A 27,723-nucleotide genomic window follows, 5' to 3' on the forward strand; every position below is an offset into this window, starting at 1 on the left:
GAAATGCAAAAAGGCAAAATGGTTGGCTGAGGAGGACTTATAAATAGCTGAGAAAAGAAAAGAAGCTAAAGGCAAAGACGAAAAAGAAAGATATATTCATCTGAATGCAGAGCTCCAAAGAATAGCAAAGAGAGATAAGAAAGCCTTCCTCAGTGATCAATGCAAAGAAATACAGGAAAACAACAGAATGGGAAAGACTAGAGATCTTTTCAAGAAAATTAGAGATGCCAAGGGAAATTTTCAAGCAAAGATGGGCACAATAAAGGACAGAAATGGTATGGATCTAATAGAGCAGAAGATATTAAGAAGAGGTAGCAAGAATACACCAAAGAACTATACAAAAAAGATTCTCATGACCCAGAGAGCCACGATGGTGTGATCACTCACCTAGAGCCAGACATCCTGGAATGAGAAGACAAGTGGGCCTTAGAAAGCATCACTACGAACAAAGCTAGTGGAGGTGATGGAATTCCAGTTGAGCTATTTCAAATCCTAAAAGATGATGCTGTGAAAGTGCTGCACTCAATAGGCCAGCAAATTTGGAAAACTCAGCAGTGGCCACAGGACTGCAAAAGGTCAGTTTTCATTCCAATCCCTAAGAAAGGCAATGCCAAAGAATGCTCAAAGTACCGAACAAGTGCACTCATCTCACATGCTAGTAAAGTAATGCTCAAAATTCTCCAAGCCAGGCTTCAACAGTACATGAACCGTGAACTTCAAGATGTTCAAGCTGGATTTCAAAAAGGCAGAGGAACCAGAGATTGAACTGTCAACATCCACTAGATCATTGAAAAAGCAAGAAAATTCCAGAAAAATATCTACTTCTGCTTTACTGACTATGCCAAAGCCATTGACTGTGTGGATCACAACAAACTGTGGAAAATTCTGAAAGAGATGGAAATACCAGATGACCTGACCTGCCTTCTGAGAAATTTGTATACAGGTCAAGAAGCAACAGTTAGAACTGGACATGGAATAACAGACTGGTTCCAAATAGGAAAAGGAGTACGTCAAGGCTGTATATTGTCACCCTGCTTATTTAACTTCTACGCAGAGTATATCATAAGAAACGCTGGGCTGATGGAGCACAAGCTGGAATCAAGACCGCCGGGAGAAATATCAATAACCTCAGATATGCAGATGACACCACCCTTTTGGCAGAAAGTAAAGAAGAACTAAGGAGACTCTTGATGAAAATGAGAGAGTGAAAAAGTTGGCTTAAAACTCAACATTCAGAAAACTAACATCATGGCATCCTGTCCCATCCCTTCATTGCAAATAGATGGGAAAACAATGGAAACACTGAGAAAATTATTTTGGAGGGCTCCAAAATCACTGCAGATGGTGACTGCAGCCATGAAATTAAAAGACACTTGCTCCTTGGAAGAAAAGCTATGACAAACCTAGACAGCATATTAAAAAGCAGAAACATTACTTTGCCAACAAAGGTCCATACAGTCAAAGTTATAGTTTTTCCAGTAGTCACGTATGGATGTGAGAGTTGGACCATAAAGAAAGGTGAGCGCCAAAGAATTGATGCTTTTGAACTGTGGTGTTGGAGAAGACTCTTGAGAGTCCCGTGGACTGCTAGGAGGTCAAACCAATTAGTCCTAAAAGAAACCAGTCCTGAATATTCATTGGAAGTACTGACGCTAAAGTTGAAGCTCCAACACTTTGGTCACCTGATGTGAAGAATGGACTCATTAGAAAAGACCCTGATGCTGGGAAAGACTGAAGGCAGGAAGAGAAGGGGATGACAGAGGATGAGATGGTTGGTATCACCAACTCGATGGATGTGAGTTTGAGCAAACTCCAGGAGTTGGTGACGGACAGGGAAGCCTGGCGTGCTGCAGTCCATGGGGTCGCAAAGAGTCAGACACAACTGAGCGACTGAACTGAAGTGAAGAAAGAATGAAGTACTGATATACGCTACAAATCAGGTGAATCTTGAAAACATTACACAAAGCAAAAGAAGCCAGATACAAAAGGTCTCATACAGCATGATTCAATTCACATGAAATATCCAAAACAGTTAAGTCCACAGAGAGATAAAGCAGATTGAAGGTTGCCAGGGGCCGAGGGAGGGAGGAATGGGGATAATTGATTAACGATTACAGTGTTTTCTTTGGAGACAACAAAGAAATTTTGGAACTATATAGAAGTGGTAGATGCAAAAAATTTTGAATGTATTAAATGCCACTGATTTGTTCACTTTAACCATAAATTGGTAATTTCATGTTATGTAAATTTCACATCAATAAATATTATTTTTAAAATATACATGATCATGATAAAAATATTCAACGAATACAGACATCGAATTCCCTACCAATTCCATTCTCACTCCACTGCCAAGTTTAAATCATAAGTTTTTCTTGACCTTTTTCATACATTTAAAAAGTCACACTGAACTCTAACCCATTTTATATTTTTGAAAGCACTTCCATTGTTTTTAAAAAGCTATAAAGAAAAGTAAAACTAAAATGTTAACAGTCATTAACTCTGGATGGTGAGGTTGAGTGATTTTAATTTTTAATTGGAGGATAATCACCTTACAACGTTGTGTTGGTTTTAATTTTCTTGCTTTATGCTTTTCTGTACTTTGCAAATGTTCTCCAGAAAACATGTATAACTTTCAGAACCATATAATATGCTAGTTTTAAAAGAAATATTCCTTTAAGATAAGGAATAAGTGAAGTTCACTTCACTAAGATGACACTTCAGAATGCATAATTTAGTCTTCTGAGTTGATTTGCACCAAAAGGCTGAGTTCCAGTTATATTTCTATGTTTTACTCCCCACTGAAACTTAATAAATTGGAATTCTGACTCTTAACAAGTTTGGGCAGAGGGAATTAGTTATCAGGCCTCATTCGCTCAAAGGTAAATGAAATAAGTTGGGATTCCTGAACATTCAAAGCCCAACAGGACGGTCATCCTCTATCATTATTTGATTAGAGGTTTTATCTCCTTTGTGAATAAAATGTCTCAATTTTTTAGTCAAAGACAGCAGAAAGCAACAGCTGATATTCATTCTCTCCCTAAACCTGTGAACCAAAGGGAGATTTAGGAAATGAACTAAAGGGAGATTTAGGAAAATGAAAAGGCAGAACCCTTATGGAATGGGCGGGGGGGGGGGGGGGGGGTGGTGGTTGGATTATTTTTAATAACTGTGTAGAGAAGCAGAGTGCACACACAATCAGCCCACCTTTCCTAGTCCTCATTCCACCTTGCTTGTATGGTAGGGTCATCTGTTGCTGTCAGCCTCACTTCTAGATTCACATTTCCTGGAGGGCAGAGGCTTATGCATCTTGGAATGAACTCTAGTCCCCAGAACTCGGCACAAGGTCTTACCCACAGCAGATCTCAAATGACAGAGATCCAGCACAGCACCGGCACAATCTCAAGTGCCTGCCTGACCAGCAGCCCCTCACCAACAACTCATCCTTCCTGGAGGTCTCTTCTTCCCATTGCAGCTTTTCCCACCCCATATTTGAACCCTGATCACAGCATGCGCTCATAGCCTGTTTGGCGTTTGTCTCCCCGCAGACTGTGAGCTGAACAAAGGTTGCACTAAGTCTTACTCATCTCGCTGAAGTCACGACTGTAACACCCCTGTCACAGTGGAGACACTCTGTGACTGCTTACTGAATTAGTGAGTCACCTACCCTGTATCACCAGTGCTTCGGGAAGCTCTAGAAGGCTGCCCTGTGATGCTTTAGACAAAGAGGAACTCTTCATATTGACATACGCTCTCTGTAAGTGTTGAGTGACTCAGGTACTCAGCAGACAGCAGTCAGAAATAACTGAGTGGAAAGCAATCTAGGACATCCTTGGGAAATGGAGGGAAATGCCAAGGTAAAGTTAGAGGTAGAGAAAAGACCTTGGAGGTGATTCAGTCCAGTCCCAGTGTTTTTCAGAGGGGGAAACTGAGGCTAAAAAAGGGGGAGTGACTTTCCCAAGGTCACAGAACCCAACTAGGACCCAGGGCTCTTGGCCCAGCTCTCGACAACACAGCATTGGAGTGTGGCCAAAAAGAGCAGGCTTAGAACCAGATAGCCATAGACTTAGGCACAGGCTCTCCTACTTTCCCCACCAGTTTCTCCATCTGGTTCCAACACACTTAGGGAAACAAACTGTGGCCCATTTCTAAGATGGAATAGCGTGCAGCCATAAAATATGATGTTATTTCTAGAAAAACTATTAACATTAAAGGTAAAAACTCTCATCATATATTGCATTATTTTAATATGTATATGCTAAAGTAAACTTATTAAAGTATATGTACTTTAATAAGTATATATAATTTCCTAGCATATACACTTATGCTATGTATAATACGTATATATTTATACTATATATACTATAGTATGTATACTTCATATTAACTGTACTTTAATAAGTATACTATATAACAAATCCCATTCTCCAGAGCAGAGAATGGTGGGCTAACAGTCCTTAGGGTCACAAAGAGTTGGACACTACTGAAGTGACTGAGCATACACACACACACCTTCACTGGGTAAGTAGCTAAGAGACGAATACTAATTCTTTAGCCATAAACAGCATTTTGGCACTTAGCATATTACCGTGGAGGCAACGGCCTCTCAATGAATGTACGCCATTCCAACTTGTTCTAACTCTGATCACATAACCCATTTCAACACACCAAACACAGAAGGAACTCCTCTGCCAATGGATCATATATTGATCATGAAATTCTGAGGGATTAAGTCTACTGACAAGTTTCCATTGGCCAGGAAATCAGGGTTAAGGTGTAACTTACTAAAATGAGCCATTAAGATCAGAAAGGTGGAGACTAAATTACTCACTGCTACTCACCAATTCCAGGTAATTCCCAAAGAAAAATGACCTGTTCGTTTTTCTCCAAAGCACCAGTTACCTTGCTTTTTTTTTTTTTCTATGTGACTTTTTTTTTCTTTATTGTTCTTTCACTTCTTACCTTCACTTTGGTAAGTTCTCAAGGGCAGCAATGCCAAGAGGAATGTTGTCTGCAAGATTGCAAAGAAAGCCATAGGTTCTCGTTTCCTGAAAAAGATAAATTACAAAGAAGAGAAATTTCATTTTAGATGTGAGCAGTTTTCTTTGAACCTATTGTGGAAGATAATGACATTAAAGGCTTCTGCTCTGGGACTTTCCTGGGGTCCCATGGTTAAGAATCTGCCTTCCAATGTAGGGGATGAGGGTTAGAATCTTGGTCGGGGAAACTAAGATCCCACACGAGGGGGGGCAACTAAGCCCATGCACCACAACTAGAGAAGCCCTCACACCGCAACCAAAGATCACTCATGTTGCAATGAAGACCCGATGCAACCACACAAATAAAAACAAATAGGTAAATTTTAGAACTGCTCCCACTCTCCTTTCCTCCATATATCCACACCCCTTGTCACTGTGAATTTGGAGACCTCTCTCACCCCCACCCCACAATGAGCTGATTTTCCTGCTGCCTCTGACTTGCTCTGGCTCATAAATGAGGCAGAAGTGATGGTGTGTCCTCTTGGAGCCTAGGCCTCAAAAGACTTTATGTGTTTCCTCTTGCTCTTTTGTGTTTTCCGCCTCTGGCATGAAAAGTACATTTCTGGGCTATTCTATTGGACCCAAAGGGAGGAGGAGTAACACAGGAGACAGAGGTGAGTCACCTGCGCTGCTCCAGCCTGGCCGGTCGAGGTCAGAAAGCAGCCGGTTATGCCCCAGCCCAGGGCAGCTGTTCCCAGATGGGACGCTGAGGCTGTGTGGCAACAGGTAAGGGAGTCACCAATCTCTGCACACCAGGCACAATTTGGTGAAGAAAGATAAAGAAGAAAAACCCAGCCACAGTCTCAGAAGAGCTCCATTCGAATTAATTCTTTGCAGGGGAGTCATCTCCCCTCTTCCCTGTCTCTCTCCTTAAAATGTCACCAGAGAGGAACGCGCACATGCCTCTGAAGGGGACAGGCAGAGTGGCATTATTCAAGAGAACTTCCGGTGCTCTTGTCTTCAAGAGGGTTATGAGCTACAGGCCAAAAGAGCTCTGCTGATTCATCAGGTCCTCTGACCGTTGTACAATGTGAAGGCACGAAGAATAACCTGGATGGTCTCAAGACGGCTAATACGTTCTTCACTTAATAATAAACACGTTAGTCAGGGGAAGTACTGAATTTCACTTTTCTATTGCAAACTCTGACTCATCGCAGAGGGAAGCAAAGAAATATTCAAAGTCAACTTTTACCTCCATCTAGTCTGCTTGGGGTCATCAAAAGCCAGATGTCCTGTGAACCAGATCATCCATTTTCACTGCCCACACTATCCACTTGTTTTCTTCAAACAGCATTTTACAAGAAATGGGAACAATAGTGAAGACAGGAAGAGGGTAAACCAAACCATTCAATTACTCTCGAGTGGTCAGATCTGCTTACACAGGAGCAAAAGTCTGCAAACGACAGCTTTTCTTCCTGATCCTTTAAGCACTGCTTTCCGCTACTTCAACTTTTGACAACAGGTCACTCACACCATGCTGAAATCTCTACAGGCAACTTCAGGTGGGTTCCTACTACAACTGAATATCAAAGCCGGAGAGGAAGACTGACTCAAGAGAAAAGAGTTTCTGCTGAAAACCAAAGTGAAGGCAAAAGAAAATGCCACAGTGGAGTTTTGGCACTCAGTGTGCATCTAAATATCCATCCAAGTGGCAGAGGGTCCCATCCTCCTAGCATGTACATTGCACAAGGATCACAAGGACCCTCCATGGTGAGAAGAGCGTGCATGCTATGTCACTTCAATTGTGTCTGACTTTTTGCAACCCTATGAACTGTAGCTCATCGGGCTCTTCTGTCCATGGGATTCTCCAGGCAAGAATACTGGAGTGTGTTGCTATTTCCTTGCTCATGCCCCAGTTCAAAAGCAGGTAATTCCAGGCGTAGGACGCATGCTGCTTTGTGTTCCCCACATGAAAGGACTATTTAAGATGCTTCTTAAACGGTGGCGTCTCAGTAAATCAAATATTTACCAAGTCACAAAAATTAAACAAGTCATGGGGCAAAGAAACTTAAAACTAGGAGTTAGAGGCCACCTACCAGTTAAGGGTAACCAGAAACTAAAGAACACAAGTTGTCATATAACAGAATTGAAGACATGGTAATTTACAAAGGACGTGTGCCTATGGTCTGGATAGAATCACCAGGACAGTCCTGTCTGAAGCCCTGCCCTTTCCCACCATCTCACACATGGCTGGTTGTGAAGCTGGGGACCTCAGCTCCAGCTGCCATCAAATCTCCTGGTTTTCTTTTCACCAGTTCTCACAGGGATGGTTTCACAACACACTGGACAGGTGGCAGCTGTGACCCAGCGGTCACTGTCTGCACAGAGCAAAGTGCTTTTGTCCAGTGTTGTGACCAGGCAGCCACCATCCAGATATTGCAGGCTCCAGACCACTCAGGACGTTTTGTAGAAGGACCAGGAGTCCTAGCTGTTGTCTGAAAATCTTCCGGTAAAATCAATAGCGTTTATCGGAACCTGCAGAACAAGAGTCAAGAGGGAGAACCTCCCAGGGAGCCCTGTGGAGCTCCTCCCTCCTGTGGCGCTCCTCCCTCCTCGGGAGCTCCTCCCTCCTGTGGAGCTCCTCCCTCCTGTGGAATCCCCTCTGGGAAATGCCCTGTGAACAGGTTTCCTGTAGGCACAGAGCCTGACACTGTGGGAAAAACACAGACACCAGGGACTCTTATCCAAGGCCCCAGGCGACTGGACACACGGCCCACGCGGTTCCCCTCCACCCTTCCTACATCAGTCTTCCTCGGGTGACCCAATTCTGAGTGCATCAGCTGCTTCCCTGTGAGACGCCCATAAGAGAGTGAAAAGCCCGGAGGTGAGGGGGTGAGCTGTGCAAAGGTCCTGAGGTGCCGGGCGCTGGGCATATAGTCCAGACACGACACACAGCAGGGGCTTGGAGGGGGCAAGGAGGTGAGTGACGGGAGAAATCAGACAGCACCCAGAAAGGGAGAGCAGGCGGGGAGAACACTTCAGAAACTTTGGCTTCTACTCTGAGTGAGACGGGAGCTGCTGGTGAGTTTTAAACAAAGGAGTAATGTGGTCTTACCCAAGAAGAACCCTTAATGAGAAGAGTCTGAACGCGGCAAGAGCGGCAGGAGCAAGCTCAGGCCGTGGTCCTTGGGAGACTGACGCTGGCTTAGACCCCCGGGGTGGAGGGACGGCAGCGGCAGCGGGAAGGGTGATGAAACTCAGGAGAGGTTTTACAGACAGAGCCGGCAGAACGTGTGGGGTGGTGACAAACCGAGACATCATGGGTGGCTCTCAGAATTCTGGACTGCATGCCTGGAAAATGGAATCACCATTAACAGAGAAGCAGAAGAATGATTTAGTGGGCTGTATCAAGGATTGAATTTGTGACATCTTAACTTGAGATGCTTACTTGCTATTCAAATGAGATGTCAAGAAGCCAGCTAGCTACACAGTGTGGAGTCCATGGAAGGGGTCCTGGCTCAGGGGACAAACCCAGGGGTTTTCGGTGCACACGTATAAAGCCAAGGGACTGGATGATCTCCAAGAGGAGGACAGACAGAAAAAAAGAAAGAGGTCCGAGCATGTAGTTCTGGGGCACTTCACAGTGTGCACCACGCCCCCTTACCAGATCAAAACAAAAATCTGGGACTAGGCTAGGCTCTCCTACATCACCTCAAGGATGAGGGCTGGTGTGTCCAGCATCAGCCGGCTGCTTGGCACGTTCCCCCCCAACGGGCCCTCAGGGCTTGGTTTTTCCTCCGAAACTCTGCTTAACTCCCCAGTCCTCCCATTCATTCAACAGGCTTTCTCTTGCTACAGCTGTGAGGGAGGAGCAAGGCTGCATCCAATTTTCAATGAGAAAAGGAAGTCTGGGAAGTACGAGGTGGCAGGATTCACAGAGGAAAAATACTTTCCTGCCTCAACTGCATGACTTTGTCCTTACTCAAATCTGTTCTCTCTTTTTAAAAACCTTTTTATTTTGTCTTGGGGTATAGGCAATCAACCAAGTTTTGACAGTTTCAGATGAACAGGGAAGGGACTCAGCCATACAGGTAACTATATCCATTCTCCCCTAAAGTCCCCTCCCATCCAGGCTGCCACCTAACATTAAGCAGTTTCCTGTGTTATTATGATAGGTCCTTGTTGGTTATCCATTTTAAATGTAGCAGCGTGTACATGTCCATCCCCAGCTCCCTAACTAACCCTTCCCCTCCCCATCCTTCCCCCAGCAATATGTTATTTCTCTTAAAAAAAAAAAAAATCCTAGTGTTTTAAAATTGAAGTATAGTTGATTTACAATTTTGTGTTAGTTTCAGGTATGTAGCAAGCAATTTGGCTACACACACACACACACACACACATATAGTCAGATTATTTTCCATTATAGGTTATTACAAGATATTGAATATAGTTCTCTGTGCTACACAGTAATTCCTTGTTCCTTATCTATTTTATGTAGATAAGTTTGTAGCATATAGTTTGTAACTGTCATTAGGACTACAGGACTAATGGATATAGACCAAATCTGTTCTTTATTTCTATTTTTCAGATCTCCATTATTCCCACCCAGACTATGAGCTGCCTGAGGACAGGCTTGGATCTTATTCCCCACTGTCTATCACAGTTCCAGAATATACTTGCTACCCAGTCAATATCTATTTAATGAGTAAAAACTTGTACCAATGTTCTTGCATTCCTTCTCCTTTGCATTAAATTTTAATTAAAACAGATTCCTTTTCAGGCCTGTCTACATTTTCTGTTGTCAAATGTTGCCTAATTCATACATGTCTTTTACTGACATTCCTTCTCTGGGGGGAAAATGGGAGGAAAGAAAAGAAAAATTACCTATTTTTTTTATAGAACTTCTCATTCAAATCTTGTCTCTTTGCAAAAAGAAGATGGCCTTTGAACATCCGTCAGTATAAATACTACATGTGTAGTAAAAGCACAGATTTTGAAAAATCTGTCCCTCTTCATCAGCACTTCTTGTTTGGTCATTACTGAAATATTTATTCCTGGGAAGTTTCCCCACTGCAAATAATCCCCATGAGAAGCAGCTTAATCAGTCACTTGCTTCCCAAGAACGTGGGTGTGTTGCCAACCTCTTCAAAACTGGCTTGGTGCCCTGATGATGTTATATGCAAATACAATTTTAAAGAAAGAAGCTGTTGAAACAGGACATGTGCCCAGTGTGTGTACATTATGGAAGAGTTTTACGTGGCAGTACAAACAGCTGCTCACTTCTTAACAGAATCCCCATATTTTCCAGGTTTCATTCTTCTTACTGTTTTTAAAAGAGACCCGCCTTTGAATGGACTTCCCTGGTGGCTCAGATGGTATAGAATCTGCCTGTAAGGCAGAAAACCTAGGTTCGATCCCTGGGTCAGGAAGATCCCCTGGAGAAGGGAATGGCAACCCACTCCAGTATTCTTGCCTGGAGGACTAAAGTCCATGGGATCGTAAAGAGTCGGATACGACTAAGCAAGTAACACTCTGCCTTTGAAAGGGCCTCCACTGTTACAGCGTAGGGCTGGTAACCCACAGGGTAATTTCACTCCAATTTCACCATCCCTTCCTCCTCCAGAGGTATGCCCAGGGTTCAAGCACTTCTCCCTCGCTCTCTAAACCTACTCAGGTAAGTGTTTCTACCAGTTTTGTAAGATCAGTCCTCAGTTATGAGGCTCAATTGACTCACATACTGCTCATTTGTTTTTTTAAAGCAACATTTAGTTGTGATTCCAGCTAAGAGTAAAGGTGAGTCTCTGTTGTATGTGAAGTCAAAGAACTGCAAAACCTGGACCCAAAGAATATGCAGGCATTTGGTAAATGCCAAAGGTGATTCTTCATTTGAAAAAATACATTATTCCCCCCAAATGGTACTAACCCAGACATGTGTAGGAAAAGAAAGCTGTAATAGTTAACATATAGGTACTCTGACATAAGACTACTTAGAGTCAATCCCCCTTCCAGCATTTACTAACTGTATGATGATGGGCAAGTTACTTAAACCACCTGGGCTTTGATTTTCTTTTCTGTGAAATAAGATTATATAACCTACCTCATAGGATTACCATGAGGATCAAATGAGATTATGAGATCATAGACATAGTAAGCCCAATTAATGTTAGTTTGATCATTATTGGTATTGCTTCATTTCCTTCAACAAAAGAAAATCCAGATGAACAAAGATAAAAATGCAAGACCATTAAATTTACTAGAATAAACCGAGAATTCATACAATTCAACATCAAAAAAAAAAACCCCACAATTAAAAAATGGGCAGAGAGCCTGAGTAGACATTTTTCCAAAGAAGACATACAGATGGCCAATAGGCACAGAAAAAGATGATCAACATCACTAAACATCAGGGAAATACAAATCAAAATTACAACGAGATATCACCTCACAACTGTAAGAATGCAAATGCTGATGAGAATGTGGAGAAAAGGAAACCTCTTGCATTGTTTCTTTTTTAATTTTTAGCTTTAATTGGAGGATACTTCATTACAATATTGTATTGGTTTCTGCCCCACAACAAAGTGAATCAGTCATAAGTATACATATCCTCTTGAATCGTTGATGGGAATGTAAATTGGTGCAGCTACTATGGAAAAGAGGTTGGTGGTTAGTCAAAAAATTAAAAATTAAAACTACCATGAAAGTGAAAAGTGTTAGTCACTCAGCCTTGTCCAAGTTTTTGCAACCTCATGGACTGTATAGCCCACCAGGCTCCTCTGTCCATGGGATTCTCCAGGGGAGAATAATGGAGTGGGTTTCCACGCCCTTCTCCAGGGGATCTTCCTCACCCAGGATCAAACCTGGGTCTCGTGCATTGCAGGCAGACTCTTTACCATCTGAGCTATCAGGGAAGCCTGCTATGAAGAAGCAAATTCATTTCTGAGTATTTATCTGAAGAAAACAAAAATACTAATTTGAAAAGATATATGTGCCCCTAGTTCATTGCAGCATTATTTATAATAGTCAAGATATGGAAACAGCCTAAACGCTCATCAATAGGTAAATGGATAAAGGAGATGTGGCACATATACACAATGGAATATTACTCAGCCATAGAAAATAATGAAATCTTGGAATTTGCAATAACATGAATGGAGCTACAGATTATTATAAGTGAAACAAGTCAAAGAAAGACAAACACGATATGATTTCACTTATATGTGGGATCTAAAAAATGAACACAGGTAATTTATAAACAGAAACAAAGTCATAGATACAGAAAACAAACAGGTGGTTTGCCAGAGACAAGGGGTGGGAAGAGGAAAGAAATAGATGAGGGAAATTAAGACATATAAACTTTCTTTTACAAAATAAATGAGTCACAGAAAGGTACAGTGTGGTGAATATAGTCAATAGTACTGTAATATCTTTAGTGACAGATGACTAGACTTAATCATGGTGATCATTTAGAAATGTATTGAAATTTTGCATGTTGCATACCAGGAACTAACATAGTGTTGAAAGCTGATTACACTTCATAAACAAACTATTATGAAAAAAAGATCAGATTTGTGGTTACCAGAGGCAGAAGGTAGGGGCAGGGAGAATTGGATAATGCAGTCAAAAGGTACAAACTTCCAGTTATAAGATAAATAAATGCATGGGATGTATTTATGTATAAGATAAATAAATACAAGCATGATAAAGATAATTAACAGTGTTTCATGTTATACATGAGAACTGTTAAAAGAGGAAAATCCTGAGTTTTCATCACAAGGAAAAATTTTTTCTGTTTCTTTAATTATGTATCTATATGAGATAATAGCTGTTCACTGAACTTAATGGGATAAACATTTCATGATGCATGTAAGTAAAATCATTATCATATACCCTATACTTATAAAGTGTTTTATTTAATTATGTCTCAGTAAAAATGGAAGAAAAAATTACTTGACTAATACATAGGTGGATATTTGTATAATCTGTCAAGCGTGACATGAAACCGGGAGCAAAAGTAAAGACTGCTATAACAATCAAATGAACATTGAAAATATTTTAGACATATAATAGGTCCAAAACCAAACTGGGAACAATAGTATCAATATTCATGTCACAGGGTTATGTCCCTAATATATAAAAAGCTCTTAGAAATCAATAAGAAAAAGATAAGAAACTCCAAAGAAAAACTGATAAATGACATGATTATGTAATATAAAAGAGAAATAAATATTAATAACCAAAAAGAAAAAAGGAAAACTAGACACTGTCACTAATAACTAAATACATGCAAATTAAAGCTGCAATTGTTTACATCTCTGTGTGTGTCTGTGTGGTGTCCAATTGGCAAAGCTGACTTAAAAGACTTAATACCTAGCATTGGTAAGAGTTTGAAAAAGTAAGCACTGCTACTCACTGAGGCAATGACCAAAACCATCCCCAAGAAAAAGAAATGCAAGAAGGCAAAATGATTGTCTGAGGAGGCCTAACAAATAGCTGAGAAAAGAAGAGAAGTGAAAGGCAAAGGAGAAAGGGAAAGATATACACGTCTGAATGCAGAATTCCAGAAAATAGCAAGGGGAGATAAAGCCTTCTTAAATGAACAAGGCAAAGAAAGAAGATAGAAATAGAATGGGAAAGACTAGAGATCTCTTCAAGAAAATTACAGATACCAAGGGAACACTTCATGCAAAGATGGTCTCAATAAAGGACAGAAATGGTCGGTGGACCTAACAGAAGCACGGGAGATTAAAAAGAGGTGCAAGAATGCACAGAAGAACTATACAAAAAAAGTCTTAGTGACCTGGATAACCATGCTGGTATGGTCATTCACCGAGAGCCAGACATCACAAGTGTGAAGCCAAGTGGGTCTTAGGAAGCATTACCAAGAACAAAGCTAGTGGAAATGACAGAATTCAAGCTGAGCTATTCCAAATCCTAAAAGATGATGCTGTGAAAGTGCTGCACTCAATATGCCAGCAAATTTGGAAAACTCAGTAGGGGCCACAGGACTGGAAAAGGTTAATTTACATTCCAGTCTCAAAGAAGGGAAGTCCCAAAGAATGTTCAAACCACCATACAACTGTGTTCATTTCACATGCTAGGAAGGTTATGCTCAAAATCCTTCAAGTTAGACTTCAACACTAGATGAACCAAGAAATTTCAGATGTAAAAGCTGGATTTAGAAAAGGCAGAGGAAGGCAGAGGAACCATAAATCAAATTGCCAACATTCGTTGGATCATAGAAAAAGCAAGAGAGTTCCAGAAATACATCTACTTCTGCTTCATTGACCATGTTAAAGCCTTTGACTTCACAAAAAATTCTGGAAAATTCTTAGAGAGATGGGAATACCAGACCATCTTACCTGCCTCCTGAGAAACCTTTCTGCAGGTCAAGAAGCAACAGTTAGAACTGCACATGGAAAAATGGATGGTCCAAATTGGGAAAGGAGTACATCAAGCCTGTATATTGTCACCTTGCTTATTTAATTTATATGCAGAGTACATCATGTGAAATTCCAAGCTGGATAAAGCACAAGCTGGAATCAAGATTGCCGGGAGAAATATCAATAACCTCAGATATGCAGATAACACCACCATAATGATAGAAAGCAAAGAGTAACTAAAGAGCCTCTTGATGAAAGTGAAAGAGGAGAGTGAAAAAGCTGGCTCAAAACTCAACATTCAAAAAACTAAGATTATGGCATCTGGTCCCATCACTTCATGCCAAATAGATAGGGAAACAATGGAAACAGTGACAAACTTTCTTTTCTTGGACTCCAAAATCACTGCAGATGGTGACTGAAGCCATGAAATTAAAAGACACTTTCTTTTTGGAAGAAAAACTATGAACATATTAAAAGCTATGACATATTAAAAAGCAGAGACATTACTTTGCCAACAAAGGTCCATCAGTCAAAGCTATGGTTTTTTCAGTAGTCATGTATGGATGTGAGAGTCAGATTATAAAGAAAGCTGAGCACGGAAGAATTGATGCTTTTGAACTGTGGTGTTGGAGGAGACTCTTGAGAGTCCCTTGGAGAGCAAGGAGATCAAACCAGTCAATCCTAAAAGAAATCAGCACTGAATATTTATTGGAAGGACTGATGCTGAAGCTGAAACTCCAATACTTTGGCCACCTGATATGAGGAACTGACTCACTGGAAAAGACCCTGATGCTGGGAAAGATTGAAGGCAGGAAGAGAAGGGGATGATAGAGGATGAGATGGTTGGATGCTATCATGGACTCTATGGACATGAGTTTGATCAAGCTCCGGGAGTTGGTGATGGACAGGGAAGCCTGGCATGCTGCAGTCCTTGGGGTCGCAAAGAGTTGGACACGACTGACCGACTGAACTGAACTGAAGTTACAGCAGAAGTGATGCAGTGAATACGAGTGAAACGGGCAGAGAAGAGACAAAAATAGATCAATGAAGTAAGAATCCTCAAACAGGTCCTTATATAAATAGGAATTTATTTTGCTGTAAATAATAGAATTCAAATGAGTTGGAAAAAAGTAGTATGATTATAAATAGACCATATTGAATCAACTGTATCTTCCCACGCCAGGTGGTATGGCAGTAAACAGTCCACTTGTCAGTGCAGGGGATGCAAGAAACGTGGGTTCGATCCCCGGGTCGGGAAGATCCCCTGGAGAAGGAAATGGCAACCCACTCCAGGATTCTTGCCTGGAAAATTCCACAGACAGAGGAGCCTGGCGTGCTACAGTCTGAGGGATCATAAAAGAGTCAAACAGAAGTGAACACTCGGAGGCTCACTGGATCAACTGCTTAAAACTTAAGAAAACAGTTGTGACATTTTACCTTTCATCTTATACAAAAACCTGGTATTTTGAAAAGCTAAATGTAAACCCCAAGTAATGAAAGTATTAGAAAAAAATAAAAGCCTAGAAATAATTTTCAGGTGAGAAAGGTCTTTCTAACCTAGACAAAGCACGTAAGTCATTAGATTGCAGAGTCGATTACACAAACACCTAAAACTTCCTTGCAGGACTTTCCTAGTGGTACAATGGATGGGAGTCCACGTGCTAATCAGGGGACACTGGTTCCATTCCTGGTCTGGAAAGAGCCCACATGCAGCAAAGAAATTAAGCTCATGTATCACAACCACTGAGCCTGTGTTCCAGAGCCCACGAGCTGCAACTACTGAAGCACGTGCTTTGCAAGAAGAGAAGCCACCACAATGAAGAGCCTGCACATGGCAAGGAAGAGTAGCCCCCACTCGCCACAACTAGAGAAAAGCCCAAGCAGCAATGCAGACCTGACACAGACAAAAATAAAATAAATACATTTAAAAATAAATGAATAAAACTTCTGTGCAGCAAAAGATAATTAAAAATAAAAGCAATATGAATGAATAGGCAAAATGTGGTATATACAAACAACAAAATGTTATTCAGCCTTAAAAAAGAAGGAAATTCTGATACATTCTACAACAGGGATAAGCCTTCAGGACATTTTGCTAAGTGAAGTAAGCCACTTACAAAAATGCAAAGACTATGTGACTCCTCCATTTTTATGAGGTACCTGGACTATTCATAGAGACAGAAAGTAGAACTATGGTTGTGAGGGGTTAGGGAGAGAATGGGGAGTTATCATTTAATGGGTACAGCATTTCAGTTTTGCAAGATGAAGAGTTCTGGAGATGGATGGTGGTAATGCTTGCACAACAATATACATGTCCTTAATAACACAGACCTGTGGACTTAAAAATGGTTAAAATGGTAACTTTTATGTTATGTATTTTACCACAATAAAAAAAATTTGGGAAAAGGAGCATTACATTAGAAGAAATATTTGCATCCTCTATAAGAGACAACAGATTAAGAAACTGCGTACCTGGAGAGCTTCTGCAGTAAACGGAAATAAGAGAAAACAACTCTATAGAAAAGTGAGCAAAGGACAGGCACAGGTAATTCACAGAAGAAACGCACAATCCATAAGTATTTAGAGATATTAAACTGCAGCAGTAATCAGCAAAATGCAAATTAAAATGTCTTACTGAGTTTCACTCATTCACCAGATTTGAAAATTTAAACACAAAAAGATAATACCCGGTGTTAAGAAGGATGAGGAAAACAAATTCTCATGTGCTGAGTTTAAATTATTAATAGTACCTGGGGGGTCAGCTGTGCAATTTTAAGAGTTTTATCTATCACATTGAAAAATGGATAAACTGTTTGATTCACAAATCTCTCTCCTAGGATATTACACTTGGGCTTAAGCACAAAAGTGAATTCCCATTTTCCCTGAAGCACTGTTGCTAATGTTGAATAATTTTAATTAACTTCGAAGTCCATTAATAAGGGAAAGGGTGAATAAATATCTCTAGCTAACATAATTAGAAATAAGAATAAATATTATTACTTTAGAATGTAGCCATTAATAAAAGAGGTACATACAGACATGACAGAGGTCTAAGACTTGGAGGTGAAAAGGTAAGCTGCACAATGATAGTAAGATCTCATTTACATTTACTAAAATATAGTATATATACATATTGGAGAAGGAAATGACAACCCACTCCCGTATTCTTATCTGAAGAATCTCATGAACAGAGGAGCCTGGCAGGCTACAGTCCATAGAGTCGCAACAGTCGCACAGGACTTAGCAACTAAACCACCACATATATGTATATTTGCAAATATATACCAAAAAAAAAGTCTTGGAATAATAGGTACCAACCTGAAATTTCCCTCTTCTGAGTGAGAATAGGAGTAACAAAGGTAGTTCTACATTTTCCCCCTTTACTTCATATATATATTCATTTATCATTTGTATTATTTTTAAAACATAGAAAATAAAACAGATAAACTAGAGTAAATAACTTCTGAAAACCAATAGAGGGTTGTGAACACAAGGACACAGCTTCTGTAAAAGAAATCTGTGCTACAGAGCTATGAGGAATCCTGCTTGGAAGGAGGGGAATTTCTCACAACTATTTATCTGTCTCATATTTCCCCATTTCATATATGTTTTTCAGTCAAAAAGGACTTCCTCCAGGGAAAGCAGGGCCAGGGCTCAGTGTTCCTGTAAAGTAAGATGATACTTGCTCAGCTTTCCCTCTGCTCGAGCCTACAACATTCCCACAAGGAAAACACACTCTTTCCTCCTGTCAAATCACAGCACCGCCTCTTTCAGAACCATGATCGTTTTCCTGATTTGGTTCCTTTTTCAGGACAAATGGGCTACAAAAAACAACAGAGACTTTGGAACACCTCTGAGTGCCACTGCAGCTGTCCCCAGTCCCTCAGGTTAAAGAGGTAGAAGGAAAAACCCAGAGTGTAAGTAAGTATTCTCCCCAGTGTGGCTCCAGTCCCCACTGGACACCTAAGAGCCGTTTCCTCTCAAGGTGGCTGTTGATACAGAAGGTTCAGACACATTTGCTGAGACAACAGGAGTCAGAACAGGTACCACAAGGAGGCAAGTTACAGCTGAGAATTAGCCCTATCCAACAGTGAAATGTTAGGTGGTGAGCTCCCTGCCCCTGGAGGCACTCTAACAATACTGAAAGCTATCAGCAGAGGTGCCCAACTCAGCCTGCCCTTGAAGATTCTGAGCAGGTAACTGAGGCTGGTGTCCAGTGCTTTTAAAGACTCCAAAAATAATTCTGAGACACAGCTAAGTCTGGAAACCCCTGGCCACTATGACCATTTGGTGCCCTTCAGACTCAAGGGTCTCTGAGGGCAGATTAAAGCAGCTCAGGAGAGGCGACGCACTTTCAGGAAAGAGTGCTACAATAATGAAGCACCATACGTGGGGGGCGGGCGGGGGGCACTCCACAAAGGGTCCTAAAGTTTGAGGCACAGACAGTGGTTACAGGCAGCCTCCAAAGCCAAATCCTGATTCCGTCACTTGCTAGCTGTGTGACCACAGACAAGTTGCTTAACTTCTCTGGTCCTCAGTTTTCTCACTGATAAAATCAGAATGGGGAAACTGGTACCCACCTCAATGGTGAGGCTTAAATCACTCTAGTATATGTACAGTACTTAGTGCCTGGTCCATAGTGTGAACAATTATTATTTCGTAGAGGAGGAAACAGACGCTGAGGCCATAAGTTAACCTGACCCACGTCCTAAAGTCAGTTTAGACTTGAGAATAAGACCCACAGCCTCTTTCCTTCTATCTCAAATTAAATACACCACATTCAGTTCTATCATAGCCTCTGACTACGCTGATCCCTCTTGGGTTGGAGAATAAACTTGTTCAGAGTCTTCGAGCTTGTCAGTTACCAGGCATCCTTGCCCCGAGGCCCTGAGTACTGCGCCTCCGGCCACAGGACAGGCAGGCAGGACGGACGGAGGCACGAGCGGGCCGAGGACCGTCAAGAAAGGGCCCTCAGTGCTCCGCGACGTCACGGCCACCGAAGCCAGCTCTATGGTCTTGGACAAGTTACTGAACCCCTCCTTGCTTTTTGCCTAGGAAAGGGCTGTCTGTGAAAGGGTGAGAGGCGGCGCGGTTACAAATGCAAGGCTTCCATCGCCCAACCAGCCAACTCGGTGCTCCTTCCATTCGCTCGGCGTCTACACCACCGCATCCCCGGAACTTTCTCGGCTGCACCTGCGTGTGAGCGCCTCCCGCTTCCAGGTATAGAGGGAGGTGGAGGGAGGTCGCCGACCGAGAGAGGTGTCCGTCAGGTAGGCGTTAAAGGAGCGCGAGGGAAGGCTGGAGACCGCAATTAATTCCCCATTAACTTCGGGGTGCTGGGAGAGAGGCAAAAGTGGGTCAAATGGGAATTTTAACCTCACAAATATCCCCCGACTGCCTTGCGAAGGACGCGGTGGGATGGGGACCGTAAACGCAGGGTGGGCACCGGCGTGGCGACCCCAGCGGCGTGCGCTCTGGCAAGAATGCGTAGTTACGCACCCGGCCGCGGGTCCCGGCGAGGACCCCTCGAAACGCCTTCTCCCTGCAGAGCGAATCCCCCAGCCCAAGCAAACGCGAGGCCCCGGGGCACGGAGCAGGAGAGCAGGGAGCTGAACTCCGGGCCGCGTCCAGACGGCGAGGGCCGGCGGAGAATCCACGGAGGCGGGCGGCGCGCGCGGAGGCGAGCGGGGCGCGCGGTCGGGTACTCACCCCGCGCGGGCCGAGGGCTCCGCGAGCCGGGCCGAGTCGTCGGCGGCGGGGCTGCCGAGCCGCGCTGCGAGGCCCGGGCGAGGGCGGGTGCGGACGTGCAGGGCCGGCCCCGCGCCCGGCCTATGAATCAGCTGCGGGGCGCGCGCCCAGGGGCGGGAGTTACGGGAAAGCCGCGGGGGAGGGCAGAGGGCCGAGGACTTTTGCAATTTCCCGTCTCGCTGCGCACTCTTGGCACTCCTGGGACCCACAGGAATTCTCTTCCTTTGGGTCTCCCGGGGGGAGAGCGGATGGGACCCTGCAGAGGTGCGGGACCCCGGGCCTCGGCGGCCGGGCGTGGACCGGTGGGAAAGGAAGTGGGCGAGGCCTGGGAAGGAAAAGTGGAAACCGAAAACGGCGGGCCGGGCACCCGGGCGGGGGCTACGGCCACCCGGGCCGGAGCAGAGCGGAGCGAAGCGGGTGGGATCCCGCGGGGCCAAGCCGGTGGGATCCCGCGGGGCCACTTGTTATCCCGGCCTGGAGGCACACCCCCTAGGCTTCCCGGCAGAGATTCTTTGGGCACAGACAAGCGCTCCAGGCAAACTTCCGACTGTGTGGAGTTCAGAGCAATAAAATTTGAGTTCTAGGATCCTGGTTCGCCTTCCTCCCTAGAAACTCCCTGGCAGACGCAGTTGCCCTTGCAGGAACTGTCCCGTAGCCTTACACAAAGAGCTATGTGTGCTATAACGTGGCTTACTTTTTCTCTTAATAATGCCATTTAATCTTTGAAATACATATTTCAAATACAGGGCCCTTGAAATGCATATTTGCCCTCTCTTCATAGTTACATGGGGGCTTACCTGGTGGTACAGTCGGTGAAGAATCTGCTTGCAATGTAGAAGAGCCTGATTCCATCCCTGAGTGTGGACGATCCCCTGGAGAAGGAAATGGCAACCCACTCTAGTATTCTTGCCTGGGAAATCCCATGGACAGAGGAGCCTGGCAGGCTACACAGTCCACGCGGTTGCAAGAGTTCAACAAGACTTAGTCACTAAACCACCACCATCACCACCATAGTTATAGCTAAAGGCATATCCACCTGGGATCTGGTATGGAAACCATCTAAATACAGCTGCTGTGGTGCCAGCCTTGGACCCAGAGGGAGATTGGTGGGGCTGGCGTGTTGGGCAGGGGTGCCCTGCAGCTCTGAAGTCTTGTCCATGGGACCTGGCTCAGGCCGACTAAGCCTGATGAGATTCAGGTGCTGCAAAGTACCACAGTGATTGGGATAACTAGGAGTAATGGTTTCCCTGGTGGCTCAGATGGTAACGTGTCTGCCTGCAATGCGGTAGACCTGGGTTCGATCCCTAGGTTGGGAAGATCCCCTGGAGAAGGAAATGGCAATCCACTCCAGTACTCTTGCCTGGAAAATTCCATGGACAGAGGAGCCTGGTAAGCTGTAGTCCATGGGGTCACGAAGAGTTAGACACGGCTGAGTGACTTCACTCACTCGCTCACTCAGGAGTGATGGAGAAGGACCACCTATGAATCATATCTTAGAATCATTTCTTGAATTGACTGAATGGCTCAAAATATCAGAATCTGTCCAAATGATTTTATGTTTAAAGCCCAAATACTTTTATGTTTGTCCACGTTTATTGCTCCTCCCAATGCCATCCCAGGGAAAGAGTTCTTTTTAGACAGGTTGTGTCTGATGATGCCACTAAGACCATGGTGCATATAGTAAATATTTAATAATAATGAAGTTAAAGGTACTCTTGTCTAAATAAATGTAAGGTACTTTCTTTGCCACACCTCTCATTAAGAGTTTTAAGAGTCCATTAGTTTAGCCATCTGGCTATGGAAGCTCTGTCAAACCAGGTCCTGAGGGTGAGGAAGGCTTTCTGATTGACTTTTTCATAGAGTGAAAAAAAAAAGTTAATTTCTTCTTTATAGGAACAGAGGAGTGTTTCTTAGAGCAGATGCCATGCCAAATTAAAAATACTGAGTGTGATGAATTTCTGCAAAGTGAGTCTTAACTTGCTTTGAGTTCCTCTAACAATCGAAAGAAACTAAGTTGCAAAATATTCCCTGCTGTTGGTTCAGGACCCTCCAGTTCCCCTGGTGAAATTCTAAATTGGCCCCCTTACACAAAGGTCAAGGAGAGGCAGACCCATTCAGATTGGTTCAGTTCATTTCAGTTCAGTTGCTCAGATGTGTCAGACTCTTTGTTACCCCAGCCTGCAGCATGACAGGCTTCCCTGTCCATCACCAACTGCCAGAGCTTGCTCAAACTCATGTTCATTGAGTAGGTGATGCCATCCAACCATCTTGTCCTCTGTCGTTCCCTTCTCCTCCTGTCTTCGATCTTTCCCAGCATTAGGGTCATTTCAAGTGAGTCAGTTCTTCATATCACATGGCCAAAGTATTGGAGTTTCAGCTTCAGCATCAGTCCTTCCAATGAATATTCAGGACTGATTTTGTAGGTGACAGTTTAAATAAGCAAGGAACTTACATAGGAGTCTTGTCTCCCACGGTAGCGGGATGAATACATCTCCAAATCTCCTCACCCACCTGCCAGAATCTTAAAAGTTATATAGAAGCCTTAATGGGATTCAGTCCTGTGTATAGACCCCAAGATCTCAACAACACATTGTTCTCTCAAGGTTGCATCCTTGAAAATGGCTCCTGGTACAGATAGAGCCAGCAGAACATATATTCCAAGGACAGGGGAGGGGATAAGGAGGCTCTGATTGTCTGGGGTTGGAGGGTCAACCAGTGGGGACATTCTCTCGATGACATCCTTCAACAGGTGTCCACATAAAATTCACTTATTTTGTGCACCATTCTAATTCCTTGCACATACTCCTCTTTCTAGAGACTAGTTAGTATAGTGCCTGTAAATCTGCAATCATTCCCTTAGAATGATGTACTAGGTTGAATAGTGTCCTCCAAAAATTCATGTCCACCCAGAATTTCAGAATATGACCCTATTTGGAAATATAGATTTTTCAAATTTCATCAAGTTGAGACTGGATTAACCCAATGCCTGTTATTCTTATAGGAAGAGGAAAATGTGGACACGGAAACCCAGGAGGAACACCATGTGATTCCTGAGGCAGAGATTGGAGTTATTCTGCCTCAAGCCAAGGAATGCCAAGGATCACTGGCCAGCAGCGGAAGCCAGGAGAAAGGTACAGAGAAGTATGGTTTTCAGCACAGTTTAATATGTTGTCAAAGCAAAGAACATTAAACAAGTCAGGGATACATTCCTTTAAGGTTTAAAAAAAAAAAAAGACAGATCAGCATGTACACAGAGAGTTAGTATGGCCTTGGCACCTGGAAAGGGAGTCTTGTTATTGAAGGAGTATCAACCTTGGTATCCCAGGAATGGAGGCATTTAATGATGCATTTAATCTTTATTTTTAACATGGACATTCTTCTGGTCAGTGCCCTTTTCTTTCATAATTAAAGCAGATGGACAATGTTTTTTTTCTGAATTTTTTTTTTTGTTGAAGGATAATTGCTTTACAGAATTTTGTTGGTTTCTGCCAAACATCAACATGAATCAGCCATAGGTATACATGTGTCCCCCTCCCTCTTGAACCTTCCTCCCATCTCCGTCCCCACCCCACCCCTCTAGGTTGTTACAGAGCTCCTGTTTGAGTTCTCTGTGTCAGAGACAGGCTGTTTTAGTTAGCATTAAATTCAGGTTAACTTGTGTATAAACCAGAATGACTTCCCTAAATACCTCAATATACGAAAATTTCCTTTAATCATTTCCCTGTCCCTTTTTCATTCTCCATCTGTCTCCTAGATTTGGCCTGTCCCAAGGCTCCATCGTTGACTCTCTCCTCTGAATCCACACAGTCTCCCGAATGATCATGTCCATGCTCCTGATTTCCATGGTCACTTGTGCTCTGATGACCCTTGAATCTTCCTCTCCATTGCAATTATTTCATCTGAACTCCAGACCAACTTATTTGTACATCAAAATCAATATGTTCAAGTTCAAATGCTTCACTTTTCCACCTTTGATTCTCTTATATTAAGTGAATGCCCCAACCTTTAACTCAGATACCAAATCAAAAAACCTAGGAATGATTCTTGATCCATCCTTCTTCATCTACCCTCTTTCACCTGAAAGTCTCATATGTGTACCTGTGGCTGCTGCTGCTGCTAAGTTGCTTCAGTCATGTCTGACTCTGTGCGATCCCGTGGATGGCAGCCCACCAGGCTCCCTGTCCCTGGGATTCTCCAGGCAAGAACACTGGAGTGGGTTGCCATTTCCTTCTCCAATGCATGAAAGTGAAGTCGCTCAGTCATGTCCGACTCTTAGCGACCCCATGGACTGCAGCCTACCAGCCTCTGTCCGTGGGATTTTCCAGGCAAGAGTACTGGAGTGGGGTGCCATTGACTTCTCCAATATATGTAACTATTGTTGCCAAAATCTTGGCCCTCTGTCCACTGGTACCAATAAAGAATACGGAAACAGAGTTTGGAGGAAATAGAAAAATGGCTTTATCTTTGCCTGGCAAAGGGGAATACGTAGCAGGCTAGCACCTCAAGTACTGTGCCCCATCTCTGGGGAAAAGGTTTTATATCCTCATGAAGGTCTGGCAGTTTTATTCTTTCTTTGCAAAGTTTCAAAACAGCTACAGCTGGCCTGAGGCAACTCAGCAACCGGGTCTGGTTTCCCTGAAATAATTGGCCCATGGTCTTTTTTCTGAAATGCAGAATGCTCCAAGCGATTGTAGGGGAACAAGAATGCCAGGTGTGGGGGTATAATCTTTATGGAGTCAGAGAGTAATTCGCTTTGTGAAAGACAAGCCCGACTACAAGTGTTTGTTAGTAGTAACAGCTAAAGAATGACCAAGATTGTTTTAACTCCTGCAGGCCTATTTGGCTGGTGTGTGCCAAAGGCCATTCACTCACTTCCATTTTTGCTGCAACTCTATGACAGGAGAGGCATTAGTGGAGTGTTAGTTAGCCTTACCCTATCCAGTTTCTCAGGGGAAATACAGTTCTATAAGGATCAGGAATATTACATAGATCTGTCTATGGATTTAGATATGGAAGAGGGCATGGCAACCCACTCCAGTATTCTTGCCTGGAGAATCACTATGGACAGAGGAGCCTGATGGGCTACAGTCCATGGGGTCGCAAAGAGTTGGACACAACTGAAGCAACTTAGCATGCACATAGGTATAGATGTAAGAAATAATATGTGTAAGTTGTGAGTATAAATTATTATTCTATTTGTTCAACTGCTACAGATATCTATAATTACATATTTGGCAGTATTTGGTAACCAGACTGATGGAATTTGAAGGAATTGGGAGTTTTCTGAAGAAAGTGGCTTCATCAAGTAAGTAGTGGATGATGATTTACAATTACCTTCATGTATAAGAATTCTCTATTTCTTTTTGGGTGTTATCACATTTGATATTGTAAAGATTCACTTTTAGGGTTTAAAGCATGCTTCTCTGGTTATGATTGTTGGTGACATTGGCATTATTTCTAAGAAAACAATGGAAATTAAAATGTTATTTGGTAAATGTATTCTTATATTGCAAAAAACAAGACAGGAATTTTGAAAAGTTTCTAATCTAAAATATATCATAAATCTTGGTTACCTGAGACAGTTATCATTTCCAAATATGTATATTTTTTTAAAAAATCAAAAGCAAACAAAAAAGGGAGCTGACAATGACAAAGCAAGATGTTGAATGTTATAGGGCCCCATGGAGCTTTGATATTTTAGAATTTCAGAGGATTCCTTTAAGTACTTGAGTTTGAATTGCTTTCCTTCAGTGTCTGTTAAGTGGATTTAAGTGAGGGATAACAGCATCCTTAATAGTTCTAAAGGAGGTTCTTGCTTGAACTAAATTATTAGTGGAAGATTGGTTGAAGAAGTGATTCTTTCTACACATTCCACCCTCTCCTGCGTATTCCAATAGTTTTCACACCTTATTCCAGAAATCATCAGAAACCAGACCAGAGTAGTAGTGTTAGTTGCTCAGCTGTGTCCGACTCTTTGCGATTCCAGGGACTGTAAGCCTGCTAGGCTCCTCTGTCCATGGGATTCTCCAGGCAAGAATATTGGAACAGGTTGCCATTCCTTTCTCCAGGGTATCTTCCCAACCCAGGGATCAAACCCGCATTTTCTGCATTGCAGGCAGATTCTTTACCATCTCAGTCACCAGGAAAGCTCATATAACACAATACTACTAAAGAAAGAGTTTGGGGAGTGAAAGGAGGATTGATGAAACTTGTCCTTGAATTTCCTGTGAATTTTGTTGAAATGCCAAAAACAAAATTTATTTGAGGGAGTTATGATAAGGTATATCTTTATCTGATTCCATTTGTGTTTAAATTTCATCTAGACTAAAATGAAAACTTCCTAAAGTTATTCACCTTTATATCCAGTCTTGTCAGCTTTTAAGATGTAGGTTCTTTCATTCAATTCTAACATAACAGCAATTATTTGATGGTGCTTAGTCACTGTGGAATAAAGCTCAGGTAGCAAAGAGTTGGACATGACTGAGCAACTTAACTAACTAGCTAATTTCCACATTCCCAGGGCATTTTTTTTTTCTTTTCATTTATTTTTATTAGTTGGAGGCTAATTACCTTACAGTATTGTAGTGGGTTTTGTCCTACATTGACATGAATCAGCCATGGAGTTACATGTATTCCCCATCCCAATCCCCCCTCCCACCTCCCTCTCCGCCTGATCCCTCTGGGTCTTCCCAATGCACCAGGCCTGAGCACTTGTCTCATGCATCCAACCTGGGCTGGTGATCTGTTTCACCATAGGTAATATACATGTTTCGATGCTGTTCTCTCGAAATATCCCACCCTCGCCTTCTCCCACAGAATCCAAAAGTCTGTTCTGTACATCTGTGTCTCTTTTTCTGTTTTGCATATAGGGTTATCATTACCATCTTTCTAAATTCTGTATATATGTGTGTTAGTATGCTATAATGTTCTTTATCTTTCTGGCTTACTTCACTCTGTATAATGGGCTCCAGTTTCATCCACCTCATTAGAACTGATTCAAATGAATTCTTTTTAATGGCTGAGTAATATTCCATGGTGTATATGTACCACAGCTTCCTTATCCATTCATCTGCTGATGGGCATCTAGGTTGCTTCCATGTCCTGGCTATTATAAACAGTGCTGCGATGAACATCGGGGTGCATGTGTCTCTTTCAGATCTGGTTTCCTCAGTGTGTATGCCCAGAAGTGGGATTGCTGGGTCATATGGCAGTTCTATTTCCAGTTTTTTAAGAAATCTTCACACTGTTCTCCATAGCGGCTGTACTAGTTTGCATTCCCACCAGCAGTGTAAGAGGGTTCCCTTTTCTCCACACCCTCTCCAGCATTTATTGCTTGTAGACTTTTGGATAGCAGCCATCCTGACTGGCGTGTAATGGTACCTCATTGTGGTTTTGATTTGCATTTCTCTAATAATGAGTGATGTTGAGCATCTTTTCATGTGTTTGTTAGCCATCTGTATGTCTTCTTTGGAGAAATGTCTGTTTAGTTCTTTGGCCCATTTTTTGATTGGGTCATTTATTTTTCTGGAATTGAGCTTCAGGAGTTGCTTGTATATTTTTGAGATTAATCCTTTGTTGCTTCATTTGCTATTATTTTCTCCCAATCTGAGGGCTGT

General features: G+C 42.6%; 1 protein-coding gene and 1 long non-coding RNA gene across 6 annotated transcripts in view; one reads left to right on the forward strand and one right to left on the reverse strand.

Annotated features, from left to right (window-relative positions):
* The window catches only part of OSMR (oncostatin M receptor), a 61,764-nt gene extending 40,839 nt beyond the window's left edge, over positions 1-20,925 (reverse strand). Inside the window, exons 1-2 of one of the 5 annotated variants that reach the window (XM_061129914.1) lie at positions 20,905-20,925; positions 4,963-5,048 (exon numbers count right to left, since the gene is read on the reverse strand). In XM_061129914.1, coding sequence (XP_060985897.1) covers positions 4,963-5,035 — 73 coding nt within the window. In that variant the 5' untranslated portion in view covers positions 5,036-5,048; positions 20,905-20,925. Of the gene's footprint in view, positions 1-4,962; positions 5,049-8,094; positions 8,133-19,858; positions 19,911-20,068; positions 20,151-20,904 lie in introns of those variants that run through there. The other 4 variants (XM_061129912.1, XM_061129913.1, XM_061129911.1 and 1 more) reach the window with 4 other exon arrangements.
* LOC133046855 (uncharacterized) lies at positions 19,421-25,413 on the forward strand. Its single transcript, XR_009690576.1, has 3 exons — positions 19,421-19,579; positions 23,109-23,238; positions 25,321-25,413. It is a non-coding gene; the product is annotated as an uncharacterized LOC133046855 (long non-coding RNA).
* The last annotated feature ends 2,310 nt before the right edge of the window (positions 25,414-27,723 follow it).

This window comes from Dama dama, chromosome 25 (genome assembly GCF_033118175.1).
Source record: "Dama dama isolate Ldn47 chromosome 25, ASM3311817v1, whole genome shotgun sequence".
NCBI classification, from domain to species: Eukaryota; Metazoa; Chordata; class Mammalia; order Artiodactyla; family Cervidae; genus Dama; species Dama dama.